Source organism: Nicotiana sylvestris, chromosome 4, assembly GCF_000393655.2.
Source record: "Nicotiana sylvestris chromosome 4, ASM39365v2, whole genome shotgun sequence".
NCBI classification, from domain to species: domain Eukaryota; kingdom Viridiplantae; phylum Streptophyta; class Magnoliopsida; order Solanales; family Solanaceae; genus Nicotiana; species Nicotiana sylvestris.
This window is the reverse complement of record NC_091060.1, coordinates 93,494,478-93,518,603: the sequence shown is the minus strand read 5'-3', so window position 1 is coordinate 93,518,603 and position 24,126 is coordinate 93,494,478. Positions and strand designations below refer to the sequence as shown.

The 24,126-nt window shown below is 37.6% G+C and overlaps 1 protein-coding gene across 1 annotated transcript; it reads right to left on the bottom strand.

The window, feature by feature from the left end:
• Positions 1 to 21,513: 21,513 nt before the first annotated feature.
• LOC104239694 (bidirectional sugar transporter SWEET1-like) lies at positions 21,514 to 23,905 on the bottom strand. The gene is made up of 6 exons (XM_009794403.2): positions 23,725 to 23,905; positions 23,575 to 23,611; positions 23,262 to 23,357; positions 22,358 to 22,637; positions 22,029 to 22,148; positions 21,514 to 21,913 (listed from the first exon to the last, which is right to left on the bottom strand). Exons 1-6 carry the CDS (start codon positions 23,765 to 23,767, stop codon positions 21,746 to 21,748), a joined length of 744 nt encoding a protein of 247 aa, XP_009792705.1. The 5' UTR covers positions 23,768 to 23,905; the 3' UTR covers positions 21,514 to 21,745.
• Positions 23,906 to 24,126: the final 221 nt, after the last annotated feature.

Here is a 24,126-nt window from a genome sequence, read left to right as displayed (position 1 = left end):
AGAGAGAGTGATTTTGCCCAATTGACTCTCTCGAGACCAATTGGGTAGGCCAATTTGCCCAAGCAACTTATGGTTCAAGTTGGGTAATTACTCTCTCGAGGTTTAACCCGTTAATTGGGACTACCATTCTCATGGGTCCATCCCAATTCCTTGTTGGAATTAATCTTGGGGTCATAGACTCTCTTTCTCAAGAAGAGTCAAGACTCACTAAGCTAGACTTAGTATTTGCAACCACCAAATCTTAATGAAAACATAAGATTAATCCAAATAACAAATACCCAACATCATTCATGCACTAAACAATCACACCCATTAATTAACCACACTAGGGTTGAGCCACAACCCTAGCTAATGGGTTTAGCTAGCCATAATAGAAATAGAAATTGAAGAAATAGTAGATGAAATTGACATAATAATTAACTACAATGTTAATCTACTCAAATCCACGTTAATACTAGAAGAAATTGCCCAAAATAGGCTAAAACTATGAAATCTCGAGTTCAGTTGCTATCTGATAAAAAACTAAAAACTAAAAAACTGCACCTAAAAAGTAAAATGTTCTATTTATACTACACAGGAAAAACTGGACAAAAATACCCCTGAGGGTCTGGCGCGGACCGCACATAAATGACGCGCGGCCGCGTAGGGGTTTGGGTCTTCATATCTTGCTTCTGACACTTGGGGACGCGGACCACACAAATGCGATGCGCGTCCGCGTAGGGCATTTCCACGCGGACCGCACTGATTAGGTGTGCGGCCGCGTGAGCTTTTGCCTTGAATGACTGAGTCTCTAACACTCTTGGGCGCGGACCGCGTGGAAAGGAGCACGAACCGCGCGTCTTGACTTAGAAATTGCATGGTCTCTGAACTATCCTGCACGGTCGCGTGGCAAAACAGTGCGGACCGTGCAGGTTGATCTTGAAATAGCCCAGCCTCTGAACTCTCCTGTGTGGCCGCGTGGCACATCAGTGCGGACCGCACAGGTCATTTTGTTACCCACTTCAGTTGTCCTTTGATACTTGGCAGATTTCACTCCTTTTTGAGCCGATCTTTGGTATTTGTCATCTTGTCGCTCAAACCTGCAATCAAGCGCAACTTGTAAGCATTTTGGGATTAATTTATAGTAGTTAATGCACAAAGCTTAGGTAAGAATGGGTATAAAACATGTAGAAATCACAGTTATCAACTCCCCCAAACTTAAAACTTTGCTTGCCCTCAAGCAAATAAAATGAGACCTACCCCTCAATGGAAGACACCCAAGTAATTCCTGTTTATCCTAAAGTAACCACAACAAGCATCAATTGGGGCTAACAATTGCCCTCAATGCGAATGCATCATTAACACATTTAAACTTTGAAAACTTGTGGATCAAGTGTGACACAAGAGCATCAAGAGTTGACACATTTCATCAAGGAACCTTTCTCAATTTCTTTGGTCATTGTGGAACCCAAACTCACACATCCTCGACTTTCCCTAAGTGAACCTCACCTTTTTAGAGTATTTGCACACAAATCGAGGTGAATGGACTTCTCTCTCATCTCTCACAAAGAAAAGGCCCTAAGTCCGGCTCTAAGTACCATATGCTTGCCCCTTATGTAAGTATCCACTAATGTAGGCTTCCCTCAACTCAAGATCATATAGGGCTTTTGAGGAGTCATTGTGAAGGCTTTGGGTAAAGGTAGGACATGTTTTTGTTCAAATGGGTTCAATCTTCCCTTAAACACTTCTTTTGATTTATTTTGGCACACTTTCTTGACTCAATTGAGTAATTCACTTCTTTCAAGGGGTTAGAGAGACACATTGTCACTCTTTCTTTTGCAATTCAAACCCTTTCTCCTTTTTACCACTTTTTCACACCTTTTTCTCTTTTTTTTTTGTTGTCGTTGGATTCCCTTTTTGGTTCTTATTCATTTTTGTCTTTTTCTCTTTTTCATTGCCTTCCTTTTCTTTTGCTTTTGCGCCTTTTTACCACATTGATGCCTTTCTTGTCTCTCCCCCCAAACTTAGACATTTGCCATTTACTCAAGGGAAGATTTGGGTGCCAAGAGAGGGTCTCATTAAGAACGGGTATAGGCTTGTAGCTTGGTTCATGAAAGAAAAAGGTTTAAGGCTCAAAAGGGGTGAACTAGGGATCATTTCATTGGTAGGTCATGGAAATTGTTCAAATTTTGCATTTTGGATCAATGAGAGCCTATAATCACGTCTCAAGTCAAGTTCCACCTATGATTTCGCCTCAACAAACATTCAGGGCAAGCTCTAGACCATCGGCTCGGTACTTGGGCTCACGATTCGAATTCTCACTGCACACACTCAAGGATTGCCAAAGACGGAGTCGAGGGCCCACAACGACCTTAGATATGATTCAAGCGCACAATGGCCCAAAATGACCACATGATGATTGTTTGGTCAACACAAGAGTCTCAAGGCCACAACTTTCACCATCCTAAACACAACATAATGTCTTTGACCATAGGATCAAAGGCAAATGTGCTAGGCCCAAGTGAAGCTTTTCCTGAGGTACCCTTAACTACAAAAACTTGAAAATCACAAAGAACAATCAAAAACGGACTCAAACCCTTAAGAAGGTTGTCACACCATCTATCATTAAGAAGAGCCACCCGGTTCGCACAACACTCTACCCTTGGAAAGAACCGTGGCATTAAGAAAACTAAGGGCTTATTGCAAATGCCAAAACAAAACAAAAAGGCTACGAGCCTAACTTTGCAACTAAAACGAAAAATTTTAACGAAAAATAGAAAACCAAAATGAAAACCGAATAAATATGTACAAAAGGGGAGTAGAATATACAACCAGGGGAAATGAATATATACATAGAGTTTAAGAGCATCTAGAATGAACAGTTATATACAGCCATCTACAACTACGAATGTGCTGAAAGTAAAAGAATATATACAGTAATCCAACAGTCAATCAAAATAGTAGGGCCACACCCCCACGAATAAAAGCTAGCATTGTCCCCAATGCTAACTATCAAAATAAGCACCAAAATGAAAGAAAGGATATAGAAAGGCCCCTCAAGCCTCATCCGTCACCCTGTGCTGGTCAGTGGCTCCTAAATCCTCTGTACTGGCGGGGACCTCAGACTGGTCCTCGTCCTGCTGCTGCTAAACTGCTGGGACAAGTGTCTGCTCAAGAACTGGCTCATCAACTGGTGAGCCAGTGGAGGGACTCTCCTGAAACGGTGCTACCTCAATCAAAACTCCCTTAGTTCTAGGGAGTTTCCTCTTCTTCCTCGGCCTCTGCTCCTCCTCATGTACCTGTGCTACTGCTGGCTCTACAGCCGGATCCCCAAATAGTAGGTCAATTGGCAACTGATCCGCCATGAGCTTGTCCACATCCACCAAGGCCTTCCCCGTAGCTAGGAAGGGCCTTCCAAGAATGATAGTCACCTCGAAATCCACTTCGCAATCCAAGATCACGAAATCGGCCGGCAATATGAACTTATCAATACGAACAAGGACATCATCAATAATCCCCAAAGGCCGCTTCATTGACCGGTCCGCCATTTGAAGCCTCATAGAAGTTGGGCGAGGTTGTCCGATACCCAAGGTCTTGAAGACTGAATATGGCATGAGATTGATACTTGCCCCCAAGTCACATAGGGCTTTTGTGAAATCGGCACTTCCAATGGTACATGGTATTGTGAATGCTCTGGGATCCTCAAGTTTCGGAGCCATAGAATGCACAATTGCGCTCACTTGATGGGTCATCTTGATTGTCTCACACTCCATTGATTTCTTTTTTGTAACCAAATCTTTCATGAACTTTGCGTATCCCGACATTTGCTCGAGTGCCTCCACCAAAGGCACGTTGATAGTCAAACTCTTCATTATTTCAATGAATTTCTTAAATTGGTTGTCACCCTTTTGCTTGGCCAACCTTTGAGGATATGGCGGAGGAGGTCTAGGCAAGGGTGCCTTGGCTTTTGGCACCACCGGTTCGGGCATATCAATGACGTGTTCCCTAGACGGGTTCATGGCCTCTTGAGTCTCCTCCTCACCCTCATCAATTTTCAATTCTCACATCATCACTTGCACTTTGTTCAACAACATCCTCAACTACCAACGGGATCTCATCATTTCGTAACTCATCTTCATCTACCGTAACTTGGTTTCCTCATAAGGCATGCACATCACCGCCTCTTCCACTTCGCGTTGTCACTGCCATCACATGATTATTGTGCCCACCCTTGGGGTTTACTACCGTATCACTTGGTAGAGCACCCTTTGGGCGAGTATTTAAAGACTGAGAGATTTGGCCTAATTGCACTTCCAAGTTCCGAATAGATGTGTTATGCGAAGCTAATTGGGCCTCGGAATCTTGGTTCTTTTTCATCATTTGCTCGAACATGCTTTCAATTCTCCCCATCTCGCTTCCGGACGAACTCGGACCTTGAGAAGGAAAGGGGGTGGATTGTTCGGTTGTTGGTACATGGGGCCCCTTTGAAAACCTTACCCCCGGTTGCCTTGGTTCCCGCCATTGTTCCACCCTCCTTGATTGTTGTTGTTGCCCCAATTATTGTTATTACCATGCCAATTTCCTTGGTTGCCTTGATTACCCCAATTGTTGTTTTGGTTGATGTTATTCCAATTACCTCCGCCTTGTTGTTGGTTGCCCTAATTACCCTAATGACGCCATTGTTGGTTTGAAGAGTTACCTCTATTCCCTTGATAGTTGTTGACATATTGGACCTCTTCACTTTGATCCTCATAGCACTCATTTGAATAACCACCACCATCATTGTTGTTGTCATATTGTTCACAATTACCTTGAGGTTGTTGCCCTCTTTGCCTCCTTTTCAACATAGAAACACCTTCCATTGCGTTGACTTGGCAAAGGTTTTGGACTTGTTGCAATTGCGCCTTTGCCAATTGATTCATAGTTGTTGTAAGCTCGGCTATAGCTTGGCCATGATCATGCAATTTCTTGTGCAAATGGATGACCGTGGGGTCACCTTGGGGCACGTTTGCTCGGCTTTGCCATGCCGAAGAGGTGTCAGCCATTTCATCAAGTACATCACATGCCTCTTGGTAAGAAAGTTTCATAAAGTTCCCTCCGGCCAATTGGTTCACGATGCATTGATTTGTGGTGTTGATGCCCCGATAAAAGGTTTGTTGAATCGTAGCCTCGGTCATGTCGTTATTAGGGCACTCTTTCACCATTGTTCTATATCTTTCCCATATCTCATGCAAAGGTTCCGTTGGCTCTTGCTTGAAAGCTAGAATTTCATCCCGAAGAGCTGCCATATGACTTGGAGAGAAGAACTTGGCAATAAATTTGTCCGCCAATTCATCCCATGTTGTAATAGAATGATTGGGGAGCCTTTCTAACCAATCCAATGCTTTACCCCGAAGAGAAAACGGGAAAAGCCTCAATCTCAACGCATCCTCGGACACGTTTGTCTGCTTGCTACCCCAACATGTATCCACAAACCCCTTCAAGTGCTTGTAGGCATTTTGATCGGAGGCACACGTGAAATAACCTCTTTCCTCGAGCAAGGTCAGCATAACATTTGTGATTTGAAAGTTCCCTGCCCGGATTTGGGGAGGAACAATAGCACTGGCGTATCCTTGATTGGATAGAACTCTGGGAGCCACTCTCGGCGGTGCCGGAGGAGGATCTGGAATGTTGTTGTTCTCATGTGCATTTATATTGACATGTCGGCCTCTCCGTGGAAGTTGAGGTAAGACCTCATCTTGTTCTAGATCCTCTACCTCCTCCCTACATTGACGAGATGGTCATTTGCATTAAGAGCCATTGTACTTGATTGATCGACACAAACAAAGTTAGTAAATAAGAATGAAAGAGAAGCAAAACACAATACTAGCTACACAAATAGTCAACACCGTAAAGCTCCCCGGCAGCGGCGCCAAAAAGTGATCGCAGCGGACTCAACCTAAGGAAGAGTGGGCGCTAATACTTTTACCCAATAGTGGTATCGGGGTCAATTTTCCACAGGGAGCTTCAATTTGGAGTTGAGTGTTTGTATGGTCTAGGACTATGTTTTAGCTCCTAATTGATCTTCTAACATTTTCGGTTTTCTTTTGACTATCAACTACAATTTATCAACTACAAGTTTAAAGCTAAGTTAGGCTAAGATATTGATTCTAAGTTGTATGCAATATAGAGAAAGACACTAGGGTCGTGGCATGTACCTGGGTGGTCAACTAACGGGTAGAGATTCCTAATGCAAGAATGATGAATATGAGACTTATGCTATAACCGTTGCACTTTTGCACCTTCTCTCATACCTCTCGGTAGAGAGAGTGATTTTGCCCAATTGACTCTCTCGAGACCAATTGGGTAGGCCAATTTGCCCAAGCAACTTATGGTTCAAGTTGGGTAATTACTCTCTCGAGGTTTAACCCGTTAATTGGGACTACCATTCTCATGGGTCCATCCCAATTCCTTGTTGGAATTAATCTTGGGGTCATAGACTCTCTTTCTCAAGAAGAGTCAAGACTCACTAAGCTAGACTTAGTGTTTGCAACCACCAAATCTTAATGAAAACATAAGATTAATCCAAATAACAAATACCCAACATCATTCATGCACTAAACAATCACACCCATCAATTACCCACACTAGGGTTGAGCCACAACCCTAGCTAATGGGTTTAGCTAGCCATAATAGAAACAGAAATTGAAGAAATAGTAGATGAAATTAACATAATAATTAACTACAATGTTAATCTACTCAAATCCACGTTAATACTAGAAGAAATTACCCAAAATAGGCTAAAACTATGAAATCTCGAGTTCAGCTGCTATCTGATAAAAAACTAAAAACTAAAAAACTGCACCTAAAAAGTAAAATGTTCTATTTATACTACACAGGAAAAACCGGACAAAAATACCCCTGAGGGTCTGGCGCGGATCGCGCACAAATGATGCGCGGCCGCGTAGGGGTTTGGGTTTTCATATCTTGCTTCTGACACTTAGGGACGCGGACCGCACAAATGCGACACGCGGTCGCGTAGGGCGTTTCCACGTGGACCGCACTGATTAGGTGTGCGGCCGCGTGAGCTTTTGCCTTGAATGACTGAGTCTCTGACACTCTTGGGTGCGGACCGCGTGGAAAGGAGCGCGGACCGTGCGTCTTGACTTAGAAATTGCATGGTCTCTCAACTATCCTGCGCGGTCACGTGGCAAAATAGTGCAGACCGCGCAGGTTGATCTTGAAATAGCCCAGCCTATGAACTCTCCTGTGCGGCCACGTGACACATCAGTGCAGACTGCACAGGTCATTTTGTTCCCCACTTCAGTTGTCCTTTGATACTTGGCAGATTTCACTCCTTTTTGAGCCGATCTTTGGTATTTGTCATCTTGTCGCTCAAAACTGCAATCAAGCGCAACTTGTAAGCATTTTGGGACTAACTTATGGCAGTTAATGCACAAAGCTTAGGTAAGAATGGGTATAAAATATGTAGAAAGCACAATTATCAGTAATTATTTGGATCAGTCGTCCCGTTATACTTAGGAATCTCAGGCATACAGAACTTCTTGGGGATTGTCTTCAGAGCCGCACTTGGGGGGAAAGGTTTTTGTATAAACTTTTAAAAAATCTAGTCCTTTTAATATGGTGGTGCCTCTGGGATTTGGTTGACCCTGGAGTTATAGGTTTCCACCTTCTTATCGTTTTCCTTGATATTTTTTCCCTTGTCTCGATTCGCTTTGTCAGTTCTTCGAGCATTTTTATGATAGAAGGATTGGTCACCGATTCCTTCTCATTCGATTTCCTAGAAGTCAATTCGACCCTGTGTACAACTTCCTGGGATGGCTTGAGTTCGACTCGGCTCGATGTGTGGTTCTGATTTTGGATCTGGGCTATTGCTGTTTGTTGGGCCTACAATATTTCGAAGATCACCCGCAGATTGATCCCGTCATCTTCACTACCATGTGCGTTCTGAGTAGCTGATCGGGTACCCCCGCGAATGCTGCTTTTGGGATCGACGGCCAAATTTCCATTGATGGCTACATGCAAACTGACGTTGATTGGATCTACAACCGGAATTTCATCGAGGCCAGCAGGGGGTACAACGTTTCCTGGTGCAACGTTCTCATTTTCACCATGGTGGCTGAGATCATTGTTAATGTGTTAAGGTACTTGATCGAAGCCTGCCCTGCACTACTATTGAGTAGCGAGAGAGGGTCGAAGCAGCTTTTACCAGATTTAGGGTCGGGATCGATTTTCACAGAGAGCTAGATGTTGGAGTCGGGTACCTATTTAGTTTAGAGTTGGGTATGTGTTCCAAATTACACTTCTAAACATTTTTGGGTTTTTGTTTTACTTCTAATTTTATCAAACTACAATAGTAAATTAAACTAGAATAAGCTAAGAGTAAAATATTGCGGGTTGTTCAAATGGTTTAAAAGGCACTAAGGTAGTGACTTTTGCCTAGGTGATGAATTGACGGATACTTGAGTCTAAGGCATGATTGACATATTTGGGGAGTATGATATAACCGCTGGACGATTTTACCCACTCTACACCTCTCGATGGTTCAAGTGATTTTGCCCGAATTGACTTTCTCAAGACCAATTGGGTATGCAAATTTACACAAGCAATCAAGGTTCAAGTCAGGTACTACTCTCTCGAGGTTTAACCCTTTAATTGGGACTATCAATCTCTTGAGTACGCCCCAATTCCTTGTTTGACCAATTTCAGAGACTCAAGCTCTCTTTCTCAAGAAGAGCTCAAATCAACTAAACACAAACTAATGTTTGCAACCACTAATTCAGCAATTAAAAATGAAGTTAGCCCTAATATCAAATACCCATAGTCAATCTAGCCCTAAAACACAAGACCATCAATTACCCACACTAGGGTTGAGCCACAACCCTAGCTTATGAGTTTAGCTTCTCATAATTAAAGAAGAAAAGCAAGAAATAGATGAAGAAAAACTCATATTAATTAATTACTAAGATAAACAAGAAGATTCAATGTTGAAATGTAGATAAAATTGCCCAAATAGCTAAAATATTTGAACCCACGAGTGCAGCTCTCAGCTAAAACTATCTGCTCCCCTAAAAATAGGAAAAGAAGCTATTTATACTAAGCTGAAAAATTTGGACAAAAATACCCCTGTGGGGCTAGTGCAGACCGTACAAAATCACGTGCGGCCGCACTAAGGCTCTAAGCCTGAGAATCCAGCTCTCTGAACTCAGACCGCATAGAATGGAGTACGACCGCGGAGGCTTCTAGTGTGGTCCGCATGAAATGGAGTGCGGACCGCATTGGGATGAAACTCGGAACTGGCAACTCTCTGATCCTTCTTACTGCAGACCGTACTAAATCGAGTGCGGCCGCATTGATCCCAGTGCGGACCGCACAAAACCTAGTGCGGCCGCATTGCCCTTTTTGCCTAAATATCATACTCTCTGAACCTCACTTGTGCGGACCGCACAGAATGGTGTGCGGCCGCACTAGCCTTATTTTGTCTGAGCTTTGTCTTGTCGTGATACTTGTGCAAGTTTCACTCTTTTTGAGCTGATCTTTGACATCTTGTCAACTTGTTGATCAAACCTACAATCAGGTACAACTTGTGAGCCTTTGAAACTATTTTGTACATATTTCTAATCAAAACTTAAGCAAGAAGGAGTATAAAATGTAGCAAAATCCCTAGTTATCAGTGTTGACTGAGAGTTTGATATTTTTTAATCCTGTAATCAAAGATACTTTAAAGAACAAGTGTAAAATAGTGTGTTACGAAAATTTGTACCAGGAAATCACTATTATCCTTAGCCCTACGGTGGGCGCAAAATGATTTACCCTAAACGGATAATAATTGAATTTATATTGTGGTTTTAATGATACGTGATTTTACTTGACATAAACTGGGGAAAACGCAAGTTGATATTGAAATTACTTGCAAATAGAAATAACGCAAACTAAAGGAAATGTATAGATTTGATCCTCGAGTTAGGTCGCCTTCGAATCAAACAAGTATTTCACTGGAAAGTGTGAACAAAATAACAGAGTATTGAGAGTTTAAGAGAAAGACAATATATTGCTTTGTATTTCATGAATATGATCTTTTTTACAAATGATCAGAACCCCTTTATATAGTAGGGAGGTCCTACCCTTAATACAATCCTAAATACACTACGAAACTCCATGATTAGCTAATTAATTGGTTTCTTCTTGATTAATGCCGAGATTTCCGTCGTGATCCTCGCTCGATCGCGGATATCTTGGCTTTTCGTTATTTGGCTTGGAAGGCTTATCTCGATCTTGCTCGATCTCTATCCCGCTTGGTCTCAATCTTGGTTGATCTCGATGTCGATCGGTCTCTGAGTCACGAGCTTGGTAATCTAACTTTGTGTCACAGTCCGGTACGATATGGGGTCGAACCTTGGCCTGTCACGCCCCGATCTCGATTAATCATACAAAAAGGACAAGCCTGATTTTGACCGTATAACTTTAGTTAGGTTATATTGTTTAATATATTTTTAAAACTCAAGCAAATATTTGAAGAACGTGTAAATAAATAATTGTTTAATCTTTATATCCAATATTTCTCAAGATAATTGACAAGTAATAAACGTGCAAGGTACGTGTCTAATAACAAGTAATACAATCATAAAAGGCCAAAAGAAAGTCAAAAGTAGCCCGGAGAAGTGTTTTGTGACTTTTTATTTTAGCGAAGTTAAGGAAAAATAGAGAATTCATTTGGGGCATTGGGGGAGGCCAATAGTGTAGAGATGATAGAGCAGGGGAAGAGTATTACAAAGCAGAAGCAACAGAGTGTGTAGGGTGTCCCTAAATAGGGGAAGGGTGGGGACTCCCCCTAGCTAATGGATAACATAGGTTTCTGGAACACCAGGTTACTTAATAGGCTAAGGAAATAGAATGATGTGAATTTGTTTCTTCACCAATGTAAGGTTAGCCTGTTTGGTCTCCAGGAAACTAAGATTAAGAGAAGTAATGCTCACAAAGCTTCTCTTAATCTATGTAGAGGGTGGTTACTTACACATAATTTGGGAGCTCATCCAAGAGGTAGAATATGGATGGTATGGAAGCCAACAATCATGCAGGTTCAAATAGAGTATGTGTCTGCACAAATTATTCACTGTGCTGTAATGCACAGGGGGACTAGAATAAATACAATGTCACGTTTGTATATGGATTCAATGATCTAGCTAGCAGAAGATCACTGTGACAGGAGGTAAGGAAAATAAATGGGCATGTAGCTAGTCCTTGGGCAATTATGGGAGACTTTAACTGTGTCCTACACAAAGAGGACAAAATTGAGAGGCTTGTAACATTGGCTGAAATTAAAGACTTCAGAGAATGTGTTGCTGAATGTGGACTGAAGGAATTAAGATCCTCAGGAGCATATTTTACATGGAACAATAAACAAGAAGGGGATGAAAGGGTGTATAGCAGAATAGATAGAGTGGTAGTGAACACAGAATGGATCATTACACTACCAAGTTAAGAGGTGCACTATATGAATGAGGGGTTGTATGACCATTGCCCAGCCATAATAAACTGGGAAAATGGTAAACACAAAAGCAGAAGACAATTTAAATATTACAATATGTGGACATTGGCACCTGACTTCAAGGAAAAAGTAAAGAAGAGCTGGGAAGGAGAGATAGCTAGGGACAAACTATTTCAAGTGATAGGAAAAATGAATAGACTCAAGGCAGTGCTACTGAAACTGAACAAGGAAAGATTTTCAGACATTGAAAGGAAGGTTGAGCAAGCAATGGAGGAGTTAAAGCAATGCCAACTAATGATACAAGGAGACATCAAAAACAAAGCTCTAATTGAGAAGGAAATTCAGCTAGCTAAGGAGTGCAAAATACGGGGAGAAGCTAGGAACCAGTTCCTAAGGCAGAAAAGCAAAGTGCAATGGTTAACTCAAGGTGATCAAAACACAAAATTCTTCCATAGTGCAATAAGGGAGACAAGGATTCAGAACAGGATATTTTTAGTTGTTGATGTACATGGGTAAAAAAAAAGATCTAGAGGAGATAAACACAGCATTTATAGAATTCTATAAAAACTTACTTGGAGAAAGAGTAGGAAGGAGGCAACATGTGTGTAGTGAACTGGTTAGAAAAGGGCCAATAATCAATTAGGAGCAGAGGGTCTCGCTTGAAAAAGGGTTTCAGGAAAAAGATGTGAAAGCAACAGTTTGGGCTATTGCTGGAGATAAAGTCCCAGGGTCTGACGGATATGATAGTCAATTTTTTAAAGATTGCTGGGAAGTTGTAAGTAAGGATGTAATTTCTGGGGTTTTAGAATTTTTTCAGACAAGAATAATGCCAAAATGCCTTAATGGTATATGGGGTTTTAGAATTTTTGGGTTTCAAGAATGCATGAAAAGAATACTTGTATGGCTGAGGATGGGTGTGCAACAGTGAAAATTCAATGGTATATGGAGAAGAATGACGAGAAGAGTCAGTGGTAAAGCATGTACAAGGCTTACTGTTGCAATATTGGTGGCACTGGTGTATCGTATATGTGGGGGGGGGTGAGAAATGATGCTCTGTGGAATCAAAAGGTTCCTAGACCTCACATGGTAGTTAAAGCAATAAAGGAGGAATGCAGAGATAAGATTCATGACATCCTGGGTCGAAGAGCAATAACAACAAGACAAAGAATGTGGATAGAACAGTTACTGTAAATAGAATAGCTCAATAGTAATAGTTCTTGAATAGAAAAGAGATAGTAACAGCTAGAATATGATCAGTAAGAGGGTGAAAAATAGGTGGGATATACTTGTAATCTTTTGTGCTGGTGATTAAATAAAATCTTTATTTCACCAAAAAAAAAAAAGTTAAGGAAAAAGAGAAAGCATTATCATCAAAGATCTTTTGTACATATTATTTATACAAGTTAAAAGGCTCCCTTAAACTAAGATACTATGGGTGTGTTTGGTATGAAGGAAAATACTTTTTAATTTTTTCATGTTTGGTTGGTTTTGAAAAATATTTTCCTCCCATTGAAGGAAAATGTGTCCCTTATCAAAAGAAGAAAAAATATTTTTTTAAACTTCTTCTCAACCTTCCCCATCACCACCAACCCACCCACCCAACCCCCACCCACCCCACCCCCTCACTCTAAAAAAGGCTCACTCCACCCCCTCACTCCACACCCATCCACCCCACCCCACTCTAAATAAAAATATTATTAATACTACTTTCTTTTCATATTATAGATAGATTTTTTTTTGCATTTCAACAAATGAGTATTTTTTTTTACATGATATAAAAAAGTATTTTTTTCATTTCAATAAAAAAAGTACTTTCTTTTCATAGAAAATGAGTTTTCTTTCATTTCAACAAAAAAAATATTTTCTTTTTATGATGTAAAACATATATATTTTTTTCATTTCAACAAAATGATTAATTTCTTTTTGAGATGTAGAAAAATATTTTTTTATTTCAATAAAACGAGTACTTTATTTTCATGTTGTAGAAATAGTACTTTCTTTTTCAACCAAAAAAAGAATATTTTATTTTTAGTTATGGAGCATAAATTTAACGTTATTTTTGCGTAAAAAAGTAAAGCATCACATTAGTTCCTTTGGGTTTGTGTGAATTTTTAGAAAAATAATTAAATTCTTGAAGAAAAATAAAATCTTGAAAACGTTGAGTAATTGGGGGGGGGGGGGGGTGAACAAGGAAACATGGAAACTTGGGAGGAATGGAGGGTTATGAGAGTAGCATAAAAAAATATTTTCTACTTTCTAACCAAATACGAGAAAATATTTTCCAGGAAAAAGTTTTCCACTCACCAACCAAATAAGAGAAAATAAGTGATAAAACCACTCATTTTTCCATGAAAATATTTTGTAGGAAAACATTTTCTTTCGTACCAAACACACCCTATACGTTTAATGCTCTGTTTAACGTCATATACACATGTTCATTACTCGAAATTAGATTAATCAAAATCGCACTTCTATAATTAGAGACCGTATGTAGTCCTTATAAGAATCACTTTTGGCTTAATAATTACTTGCGCATTTGCATTTATACCCGTTTTTTGTATTACGTTTTAACTTGTGCCCGCTTTGCAAAAAAAATTGCAACCGTACCCGCTTTTTCGCATAACTTCAGCATATGGGGCTGAAATAGCAAAGACAATCACACAAAACTTCAGCATTCTAGTAGCCGGGCCTGAAGTTCAGCTCTAGAGCTGAAGTTTTTATTTTGTTACTGGTGAAGTTTTTGTTTGTAACTGTCGAACTTTAGCTCTAGAGCTGAAATTTTTGTTTTGTAACTGGTGAATTTCAGCTATTTCACACCTTTTCTCTGTTCCTTGATCACATGCAGCTGATGAGATGTTATGGTTGAAGTTTTCTTGATTTTTGGCTTCAGTCTTGGCATTAGATGGCAACATTTTCTTGGTTTCTTCCCGTTCTAATAACTTCTCTTCCAATAATAATTTAGCATCATTAAGCTTCATTTGGACTCGTAACCTCAGCCATTCTAATCATTTTCCTCTCTTCTTCCGTTTCTTTCCTCAATCGATTGATCCCTGCTCTATCCAACGATATATGATTGGCAAGTTCTTCGCAGACTCGCTCCAATGCTTCTCTCCCTTTTCTCTCTTCAGACAACTCTCTTGCAAACATCCCATAAACTGAAGTTCCATAGCAGCATCAACAACAACAGAAGAAAGAAGAAGAAGAAGAAAACGAAGGAGGAGAAGGAGGAAGAGAAGGGCTGAAGTTATTTAAAAACTGGGTACAAGTTAAAACTTTAAAAAAAAAATGAATATATGTTAAATGGGGGCGACTAAATAGGGCGTCCCGTGCAATTTTTACACTACTTGCTTTGATAATGATTAGTATTTAATTAATTATGCAAATATTCTCCCATCTAAATGACGAAAACCAAACAGAAAAAGCCTTTATATGAATGACAAAGAAAGAGAAACAACTGATCTAATATTAGAAGAAGTTGAGAACTTGTCAACATTTTATTTATTATTCATAGACGACATAGGAGAATAAAGGGTTAATACAACAGAGAATTGTGCCACTTAATTTATTCATAACTAGTACGTAGATATTAGTAGTACATATTAATTAGTGCAGATTTGGTGGCAAATAACTCCGTCTCCCCTCTCATATTTATGCTTATTCACTTGTCTCCAGCTGCATCTGTAGGAGCTCCCTCAGCCTCAGATCCTTGTTTTGGCTTGGCTTCACCCTGCAGATATATTAAGCTCCCTCAGAATCTGCTTTTGTCAATTTTTTCAGTCCTAAATTGTGTCCAAATTAAGAGTAATTATCTAATGTCTTTGTTAAAAGAAGATGATACAGTTGTAGTTTCACCCAAGACAAAAAAAAAACAACGAAAGAAGCTAAATTTTTTGTCCTCTTAAGAGTAGAATACAACAGGTAAGTTGTAACGTTAACACCCCCCCTTCTTTTTGTCGGATAGCATTGTTCAACTTCTTAAAAACTGGTCATGCATGTTTTATATGTAGTTACATTTTTTTCTTTCTATTTATTCAATCTCAAAATGAGTTTTTGTTGATCCAAAATATATGATTTTTTTCAAGGCCATTATGGTCCATGCAGATAATTAAATGGCGGTGTAGAAAACCCAAACTATTTACAAGCTTGAATATATTGTTTATGTTTTCTGAATTTGGGGGGTTCAACCTGGAGTGCATCCTCACGATTTTTCTCAAGAATTTGGGTTAAAGACTTCAATGCTTCTTCCTGAAAAAGAACTAAAACGTCAGCTGCGCTGTTAGTATTATATATACTAGTATATATTTTCCATGGTAATACAAAAAAAATATATATATATATAACGTCAGTTGTTGAACATTAACGTTTCTAAAATGCTATAGCAAAGTGGGAAAAGAAAAGGCTGATTAAACAAACCCTGGCAAGGGCGAGTTCATGAGAATTCAGTGAGAAACCAGAAGGCTTAATGGACCCATTTCTCTCTAGCTTTGGTGCAGCTGGGAGAGGTGGTTTTTGGTTTTCCATTTTCCGGAAACCCCAAAAGGAAAATAGTGAGAGATGAAACTGCTTCTTTCTTTATTTATAGAAAGGTACGTTCTGGTGTTTGCTTGGATTAGTGAAGCAAAATGGGTGGTTATATAATGATGAATGGTCAATTAGAGCTTGACAAATACTTCATAACGTGTCTTTCTACTAGGTTTTCTTTCATTTTGTTTTTGATTTAATATATAGTTTTGCCAACTGTGTTTGTGTTTGTTTTTTGTTTTTCGGTTTCTTATTTCTTTTTCAATTTGCTCTTTTTTCTTGTGCTCTTTATTCGCGAAATAGATAGCTTGCAAAAATACCATATTAATACCATGCTATTAACTTTCTCATTCGATGATAACGTGAAAAGTTATTCGCAAAATGTCTTTTGACTAAGAAAAATAACTTTAATGGGAAGTGGATGTTCATAAATGGCAGATGTCTTCTAGCTTAGATTATGTAGATTTTGTACATATTTCCATAACTTTTAATATGGTTGCTCAAAACTTTGCTAAATTTTCTACTTCATGGTATGTATTGATTATTGAATATTGATGGTCGATATGTTCCCTATAGTTGAATTGTAAATGACGCTATCGGCTCTATTGAACATATGATGTCCCGAATGAAGTAGTTAATCTTTTCGTTGAAGAAAGAAATCGTTATACGTCCGGGGTAGTTTCTTTAATTTTTTTAATATCAAATACATGTTGATAGTTGTAAATGATATGGTTTATTCCAAAATGAAATGAATGATATAGGGAGAAGATGAACAGAAAGTAGGGTTGCTTATCGGGCGGATTGGGCGGATATTTACGCTTCACAGTTCGGCTTATCGGTTATCATCTTTTAAATGTATTAATTCGCTAGCCACCCGATAATATATCGGGCGGATCGGTATCAGATTAAGGATTATCAGGCGGTTACCGAACAGTTTATCGGCTAAATCAAATACAATAAAAATTACATAAGTAAATAAGACACTAAATAATAGATAGACGATCCAATCACAATCACACTCCCAGTACATTTTTTTTAAAATATTTGTTTTAGCTATCAAGCTTCTTTATGAGCCTGGACAAACATAGATAGATACGTAAATACATTGGAGGGGGACTTCATCTTACCTCTGTTACTATGTAGGTTGAGCATCCTCAAACCTTTACAAAATGATGGATAAATATATCTGTGCTATCTCACAAATATAGTGAATTTTGAGGGCTACTAACCCCTCTTCTATATTGTATGATTACTTGCATGATTACAAGCATATCAAGGAACACTAAATTGATATCTTCTCCCAAGCTCTTGCCTAGAGAAATGGTATTCTTGGATTGTTTCATTCTAAATGAAGGAAATTATAATATGTCCATTCTGTATTCTCCTCTAGCCTCCTTGGGTAGTTGTTGCAGATTGTGAAATCATGTCATATGTCTTACTTTCAAGCCATAACTGGATAGGATATCAACAACTTTGTTTCCTTTTCTATAGCAATGTACTATTATCCTATTTTCCATAAATTCGATTTGTTTCTCAAATTCAGAATTATATCAGTTAACTTCCATGGTATTTTAGCTTTTTCAAGTTGCCAAAGAGTCGATCTCCACCATGATCTTCTTGTATCCTTTCTCCGTACACCAATCTAGTCCAGCCTTCGGAACCAATGACTTTGCCATATTGTTTTGTTATAAAACCAAAAGGGATTGCATAAGCATCTAATAGTTTAACATTAGGATTTCTTATAATCTCCCCCCCCCCTCCCCCCAAGGCCTGGGTTATCTCTAGAGTAGCCATCAGAATTGATCTTGACAAATCCTAGATTTGGGGGATTCCATTTAACATAGATATAGGAGATAGACAACTTAGACTTTTCACTATAACTGTATCACAAAAGTTCTCCCAGTTCAGATAAATACTCATTTTAGGAAATTATTTATGAACAACCATACCTATTTGTTGTTGTATCTTACGAACAATTCTTCCAGTGAAAATTCTCTCATTCTCATATCTGCATTTGCACCTAGCTTTCCAAATCTGCCATATAATGATTCCAGCAAGGGCCTGATGGATCAGTTTCAGTAACGGTTTTGAGGTTTTCATAAACCACCATTTAAGAACATGTTGTCTAATAGTAGTTCTATTTTGACTCATCTGGACCCTAAAATTTTGATTAAAATACTGCCAAATAGGTTTGTATGTATATATATCACTCCCCGTAAAAATATGTTCTTCATCTTCAATACTTGAGTTGATACAACATGAACATTTGGATGGGAATTGGGGTCCAAATCACTTCATATTTTCATCCATAGAGATCTTGTATTTGAATAATTTCCATAGGAAAAAGGAAATTTTAAAGGGAATATAATCTTCTTATGCCACATCAAATTACTAACCAAAGTACTATTTTTACTGCATCTTAATTAGATGATTCCACTTACTCCAGTACGCTAATAATTGTTAATGTCATTTTTTCTTCTTTAATTCTTTTACAATAAGCAAACTAAAATATAAAATGGGGACCCTAATAGAAGTTCAGTTAACATAAATTCTAGATATAGTTTTGCTTCAGTTACCAAGTTAAATTATTCGTTTGAGCATAAAGATATCTAGAACTATCTAGATCTGGCTAATCCTACCCCAAAAATAATATGATAACGTTAAAGCTCAAGTTGCTAAGAGGTTGCTTTATAATGAGTAAAAATATAATTATAATAATTTTTAAGGGGTTAATAGTTTATCCGATAAGGAAATTGAATAATCCGCTCCCGAACCGATAAATCGTTAATTACAAAATTTCAATAAGTTCACCAACCATTAGTTCGATAACCCGATACCAATAAACTATATTTACAGTTACGGTTCGATTTTGAACCGCCCTGACAAAAAGTGCAACTTTTAGCTAAAGCTCAAGTCATAAGTGTAGTTTGAGGTTCAATAGCTTTGAGGATGAAGACGACTATTGTTACTTCTCCATTAAACCACAAAATTTATGCGAGAAGCTTAAACCCTAAGGGTCATTTATATATATATAGAGAGAGAAAGTTTCGTAATACTTATATAGTATTTAGTTCTCTTTTACAAAATTCGACATAACCAATATAATCTCCGCAAGTATAACTAACTTTCAATTTCGTTTTCGATTTTAATTAACTATCTGGATAAGTTATCTGAAGTTTACAAACGATGCATTACTAACTCCTATATAGTGTACGAGAATCGAGGTATTATTTTGTACGAAAGAGAACGTGAGATATGAGCACATGTATAGAAATATGTCGGTAAAGGTATCTAAAGACCAAAAAGCTCTTAAATTAGGTAATATAGGTATATGGAACTAGGGGTGTACAAAGGAAATCGATAAATCACACCAAATTGATAATTCGAGTCAAACCGGAAAAAAATCCGATTATGGGTTGGTTTGATTTGGTTTGGTGTTGGAAAAAAAAAACCGACCATAATTGGTTTGGTTTGGTTTTAACTAAAGAAAGTCAAACTGAAACCAAACCAACCCGACATTACATATATAGAAATTTTAGATATATTTAATATATAAATATACTTATTGTGATGTAATTTATAAATATTTCTTAATAGATTTTATAATTTTATTTTTTGAGGTATTATTTCAAGGTTGGACTTAGAACTTTTGAATGTTCCAATAAGTTTTATAGCCATTAACATTAGTAAATTAAATAATGCTAACAAAAGCCCAAACCAAAATCAAATCAACTAACGCTAACAAAAGAAATTTAATTCAATACTACGAATGGAAATGTATTGAATATCTATTTTTTGTTTTGCAATAATTTAGATAAAATGCATAACTTATTTTTATTTTTTCTTTAGTCATTTATTTAATACTCCCTTATTAGTCTACTTATTTTAGCATGTTTAGTACTCTTAGATTATGCTTATTTTTATTATGACTTTTTAATTAGCAATATTTATATTGCATAATTTTATTGTTGAATATTTTAGGATAATGTCATGGCATATCTCATATTTTGTATTATTTTCTTGGAAAATACTTTATATAGTTGTATCTTACTAGAACTAAAGAAATATTTTGAGCATAATTTATATGTTTTGTTTTACGAAGATTTTACCGGAAAAAAATCCGAATAACCCAAAAATCCGAGAAAAACCGAGAGTGAAAAACCCGAGTTTTATTGGTTTGGTTTGGTCTTTAGATTTAATAATCCGACACAATTGATTTGGTTTGATAATTGTAAAATCCGAACCAACCCGACCTATGGGGTGACAAATGATTTATTATTGTTCATTGCATAATAATTCCTTCATTTATTATTTGCGGTACAAAAATTTTAGATTATTATTTAACAAAGAAACAGTCCTTGCATTAGAATCCCCACATGACAATAGAGTAAACCAAAAGATGTATGCACTGTTAATGCTCAAATAAGTTTTCTTCCAAACTTTTTAAATACTTTTTCATGTATCTCTAAAATTTTGCTTTGTTTGTTTCATCTCTTATCAATTATTCCTTCCAATGCTCATCGAAAACCGTTGTCTTTTCTAGTGCACTAGCTTCTCCTTTCACTGCCCTTCTTTAGGTATATTTGCTGCAATTTCACATTAATTAATCCAAATGATGCAAGAAAAGGAAATGGTCTCAGGTGTAAATGACTTGGTCTAATCTATTTAGAATTTTAATTAGCTATGACATGACATGCTTGCTATTGTTACAAATTTTGGACTTGAATAAATTATTCAGATGTTTATCAATTAAACTAAAAAATCATAAAGAAGAAAATTCCACAAGTTTGAACGACGTGGGGTGAGGTTGACATCACATCAATGGGCTGGTCCATAATAATGTTATTACCAGCAGTCCAACCCCAAGAAAAAGAGGCCCAAGAAGCAGTGGGCTGTGAAAATCACACGTAGTCCAGGGAAGAAATTTAAAAATGGCCAGATTTACAAGTGGTCATTCAAAAATAGCCACAGTTTCAAAAGTAATCGAAATTTAGCCACTTTTCATGTAAAGATAAATCTGAACGAAAATACTGTTTAAAATCCATAAAATATTCCAGCATAATATGCTGGAAGTTCATACACAACACATGTGCTCCAATCTCCAGTATATTATGCTGGAACTTTCCGCGTGTTGGAGTTGCAGCATAGTATGCTAGAAGTTCATACACATGTGCACTGATCTCCAGTATATTATGCTGGAACTTTCCGTGTTGCAACAAAAGAGTGGTTATTTTTCAATGACTTTGTAAACGCTGACTATTTTTGAATGACCAGTCCGAAAACAGACTAGCTCCTGCTATTTTTAGACAAAACTTCAAGATGTTAACCCTCACTTTTAACTTTTAATTTTGAAGTTCTACCCATGGGTCAAAAGTTAAATGACTACCTCAAAAAGTGTGGGTGGAGACAAGCCATTCATCAAGCAGGATTGTTACACATATAGAGTGAGGAGGAAAAAGAACCCTAAATTCAGCTTACAATATATTCTACAAATAACAAGGCATTCATTAGAAGAAACCAAAGAATTAAAAAAAAGTATCATGGTTTATTGCAACAGCATTGAGGAGAAAACTAATATACATGGAACTGAACTAGTCCAATTCTAATTAGAACAAACAGATATCACTAGGGAAAATCACAAACATATTAGCACCTAAAAAGATACAGATTACAGATTACAGACATCATTCAAGAACTAGTCATTTCAAAACATCATACAAGAATTAGAGTCACCAAACTGCAATTGTTCCAGAATCATCATGTTCTAAACTTGCTCAAGCTTTGACTTGCCATTACTTTTCTCATTCCTATCTCCAAGGAATCATCAGGGGTTGATTTCTTGGTAAATAATCCCTTCTTGTCACAGTAAATTGCATATAAGATAAGCTGCACTGTTCCTAAACCAAAGCCAAAACCATTTGGAATCTGCAATACAACCAACATATATAAACCTTATTCAACTGCAACAACCATATATTGGTATATATACTGAAAATTGATCAACATCACTTCTTATATGAGAGATGCAATAGGTACTTACAGCAACAAAAGGGTCCTTGCCAAGAAGGCCAAAGGCAAACCAGGAAGCGCCACATAAGAACACGAAGAGTGACAAGAAAAATGGCATGAACTCCACGCTCTTCGTCTTGATTACTAGTCTCTGCAGGCATAAAATTTGTTCTTGAGATTAAAATGGCTTAATTTTAAGAACTATCAACCATTTCTGATGAAAATAGGAATCCCTTATGTTAAAATTGAACATCTAATAGCACAACTCATCCCAACACCCCATCCAAATTAGGACTTCTCCATCAGCTTAACAAGAATTGTGTTAAAGTAAAGAGTAAGAAATGGTGTTAAGGAACTTACTATGATGGATAGAGGAGATCCATACATAATGATAGAGAAGATGGTGGCAGCGATACCACAGAAGAGCTTCCTGTTATTTCCATGCAAAGCGAGCATGGAAACAAGCGCTACTGCAGCAAAAACAGCTAGGACTAATAGAAGAAGTGCTGATATTTTCTTCTTCTCCTTCTTTGGTGCAAATGCAATGAAGATCAGTACATAAATGCTCTCAATTGCAGCTCCAGTCCCGTTGATTGTAGACACCAACAGATTGTTTGGTGACACAAATGGTAAGCCATACCTATCCAATTGGTAGATGAACCAGTTCAAAATGAGAGCCCTCACTTCTAGAGCAAAATTAAGATCAGATGTACACAGCTAACTAGGAACTAAAATGGTTGCTACAACAACAACTACGCGTTAATATCAAGCAATTTAGGGTCGACTATATATATGAATCATCATTAACCATTTTGCTCTATTTAAGCTCATCAACCAAAAAGATTCCTAGAGCATGAAAATGGTTTTCATATATCCCTATTATATTAATGAACAAAACCATGTCTTTCTCTTAAAACAGCTAGCCAACTACCAAGATTTGAGGAGCTGAACAAATACTCATTTCACTCACTGTTTTCTTTCATCTCATCCAAATATTGGGACAGCAAAAGAAAAGGGAAAACCAGAAAAAAGACAGTAGTTTTTGAGAACTCAAAGGTTAAGCACTGATTTATCAGTGGAAATCATGTAATCAAAATTCTTGAAATGAATTATTTACCCCAGAATTCACGAGAAAGTATCATGAATGATGAAACAAGGTCATTGAATGGAACCGAAACAGGTACAAACAATAAGCATTACTGTTAAACATGCATTTCAAGAACTTACTTAGACGGACAAATAAAGCAATGATCTTTAAACTTACCATGCAGAAAGCAGGCAGTTGAGTAAAGTCATCACGTAAGGCAGGCCAGAGAACTGTTCTGTGGATCTCTTTTGTATGATCCTCTTGAATGTGATTCTAAATTCAATCCCAGAAAACAAAAGAAGAATTGTAAATGAAAATTAGAAAATTGAACAGCAGATTCATGGACAATTTTTCAAGACAAGCTAGTAAGTATGAAAATCAAGAACGCAATATGTTAAAACAAATATCATTTAAACTGCAAAATGTATCTATAAACAAGAAAAAGAAGCCATTTTTCGTAAAAGAAAAAAGTTATTGAGAATGCTCTCACATTGGTGCCAAAAAGAGAAACAGAGCAGTGGCATTTCCTGCAAAAAACAGAGAAGAAACAACGGAAATTGAAAGTCCAAACACAAAGCTGAGAATGTAATACTTACTATAGAAAATGAAAAACTTTCAAGAAGAGTGAAAAAAGACTCACCAAATATCCCAAAAACAAAATGCAGAGTATGAACAACACCCATGGCTTCTCCACTCTTAACAGCAATTTCTTTGATTCAGATATCAAAAAGACCCAAATGAAGAAACCTACAAAACTCTCCAAAAATTTCAACCCAAAAGAGAAAACTGAGCAAGAGTTCGAAAAAAGAGACGTTTCTTTTGGAAAATAGAGTCATACTGAAAGGTATATATAGGAAGGACGCTAACTGCTAAAAGACACTCAAATTTTATTTAGAATTTCTTATTTTTATTTTTCGACCCTTTTCTTGTGGGGGTCATACTGTCGCAGTTGAATCTATTTCTGGCGATGCAGACCATTTCTGTGTGCGAGAAAATTTATAAGAAATTTTGAGCTTTTGTATTTTCTTTAATTCTTACTTAT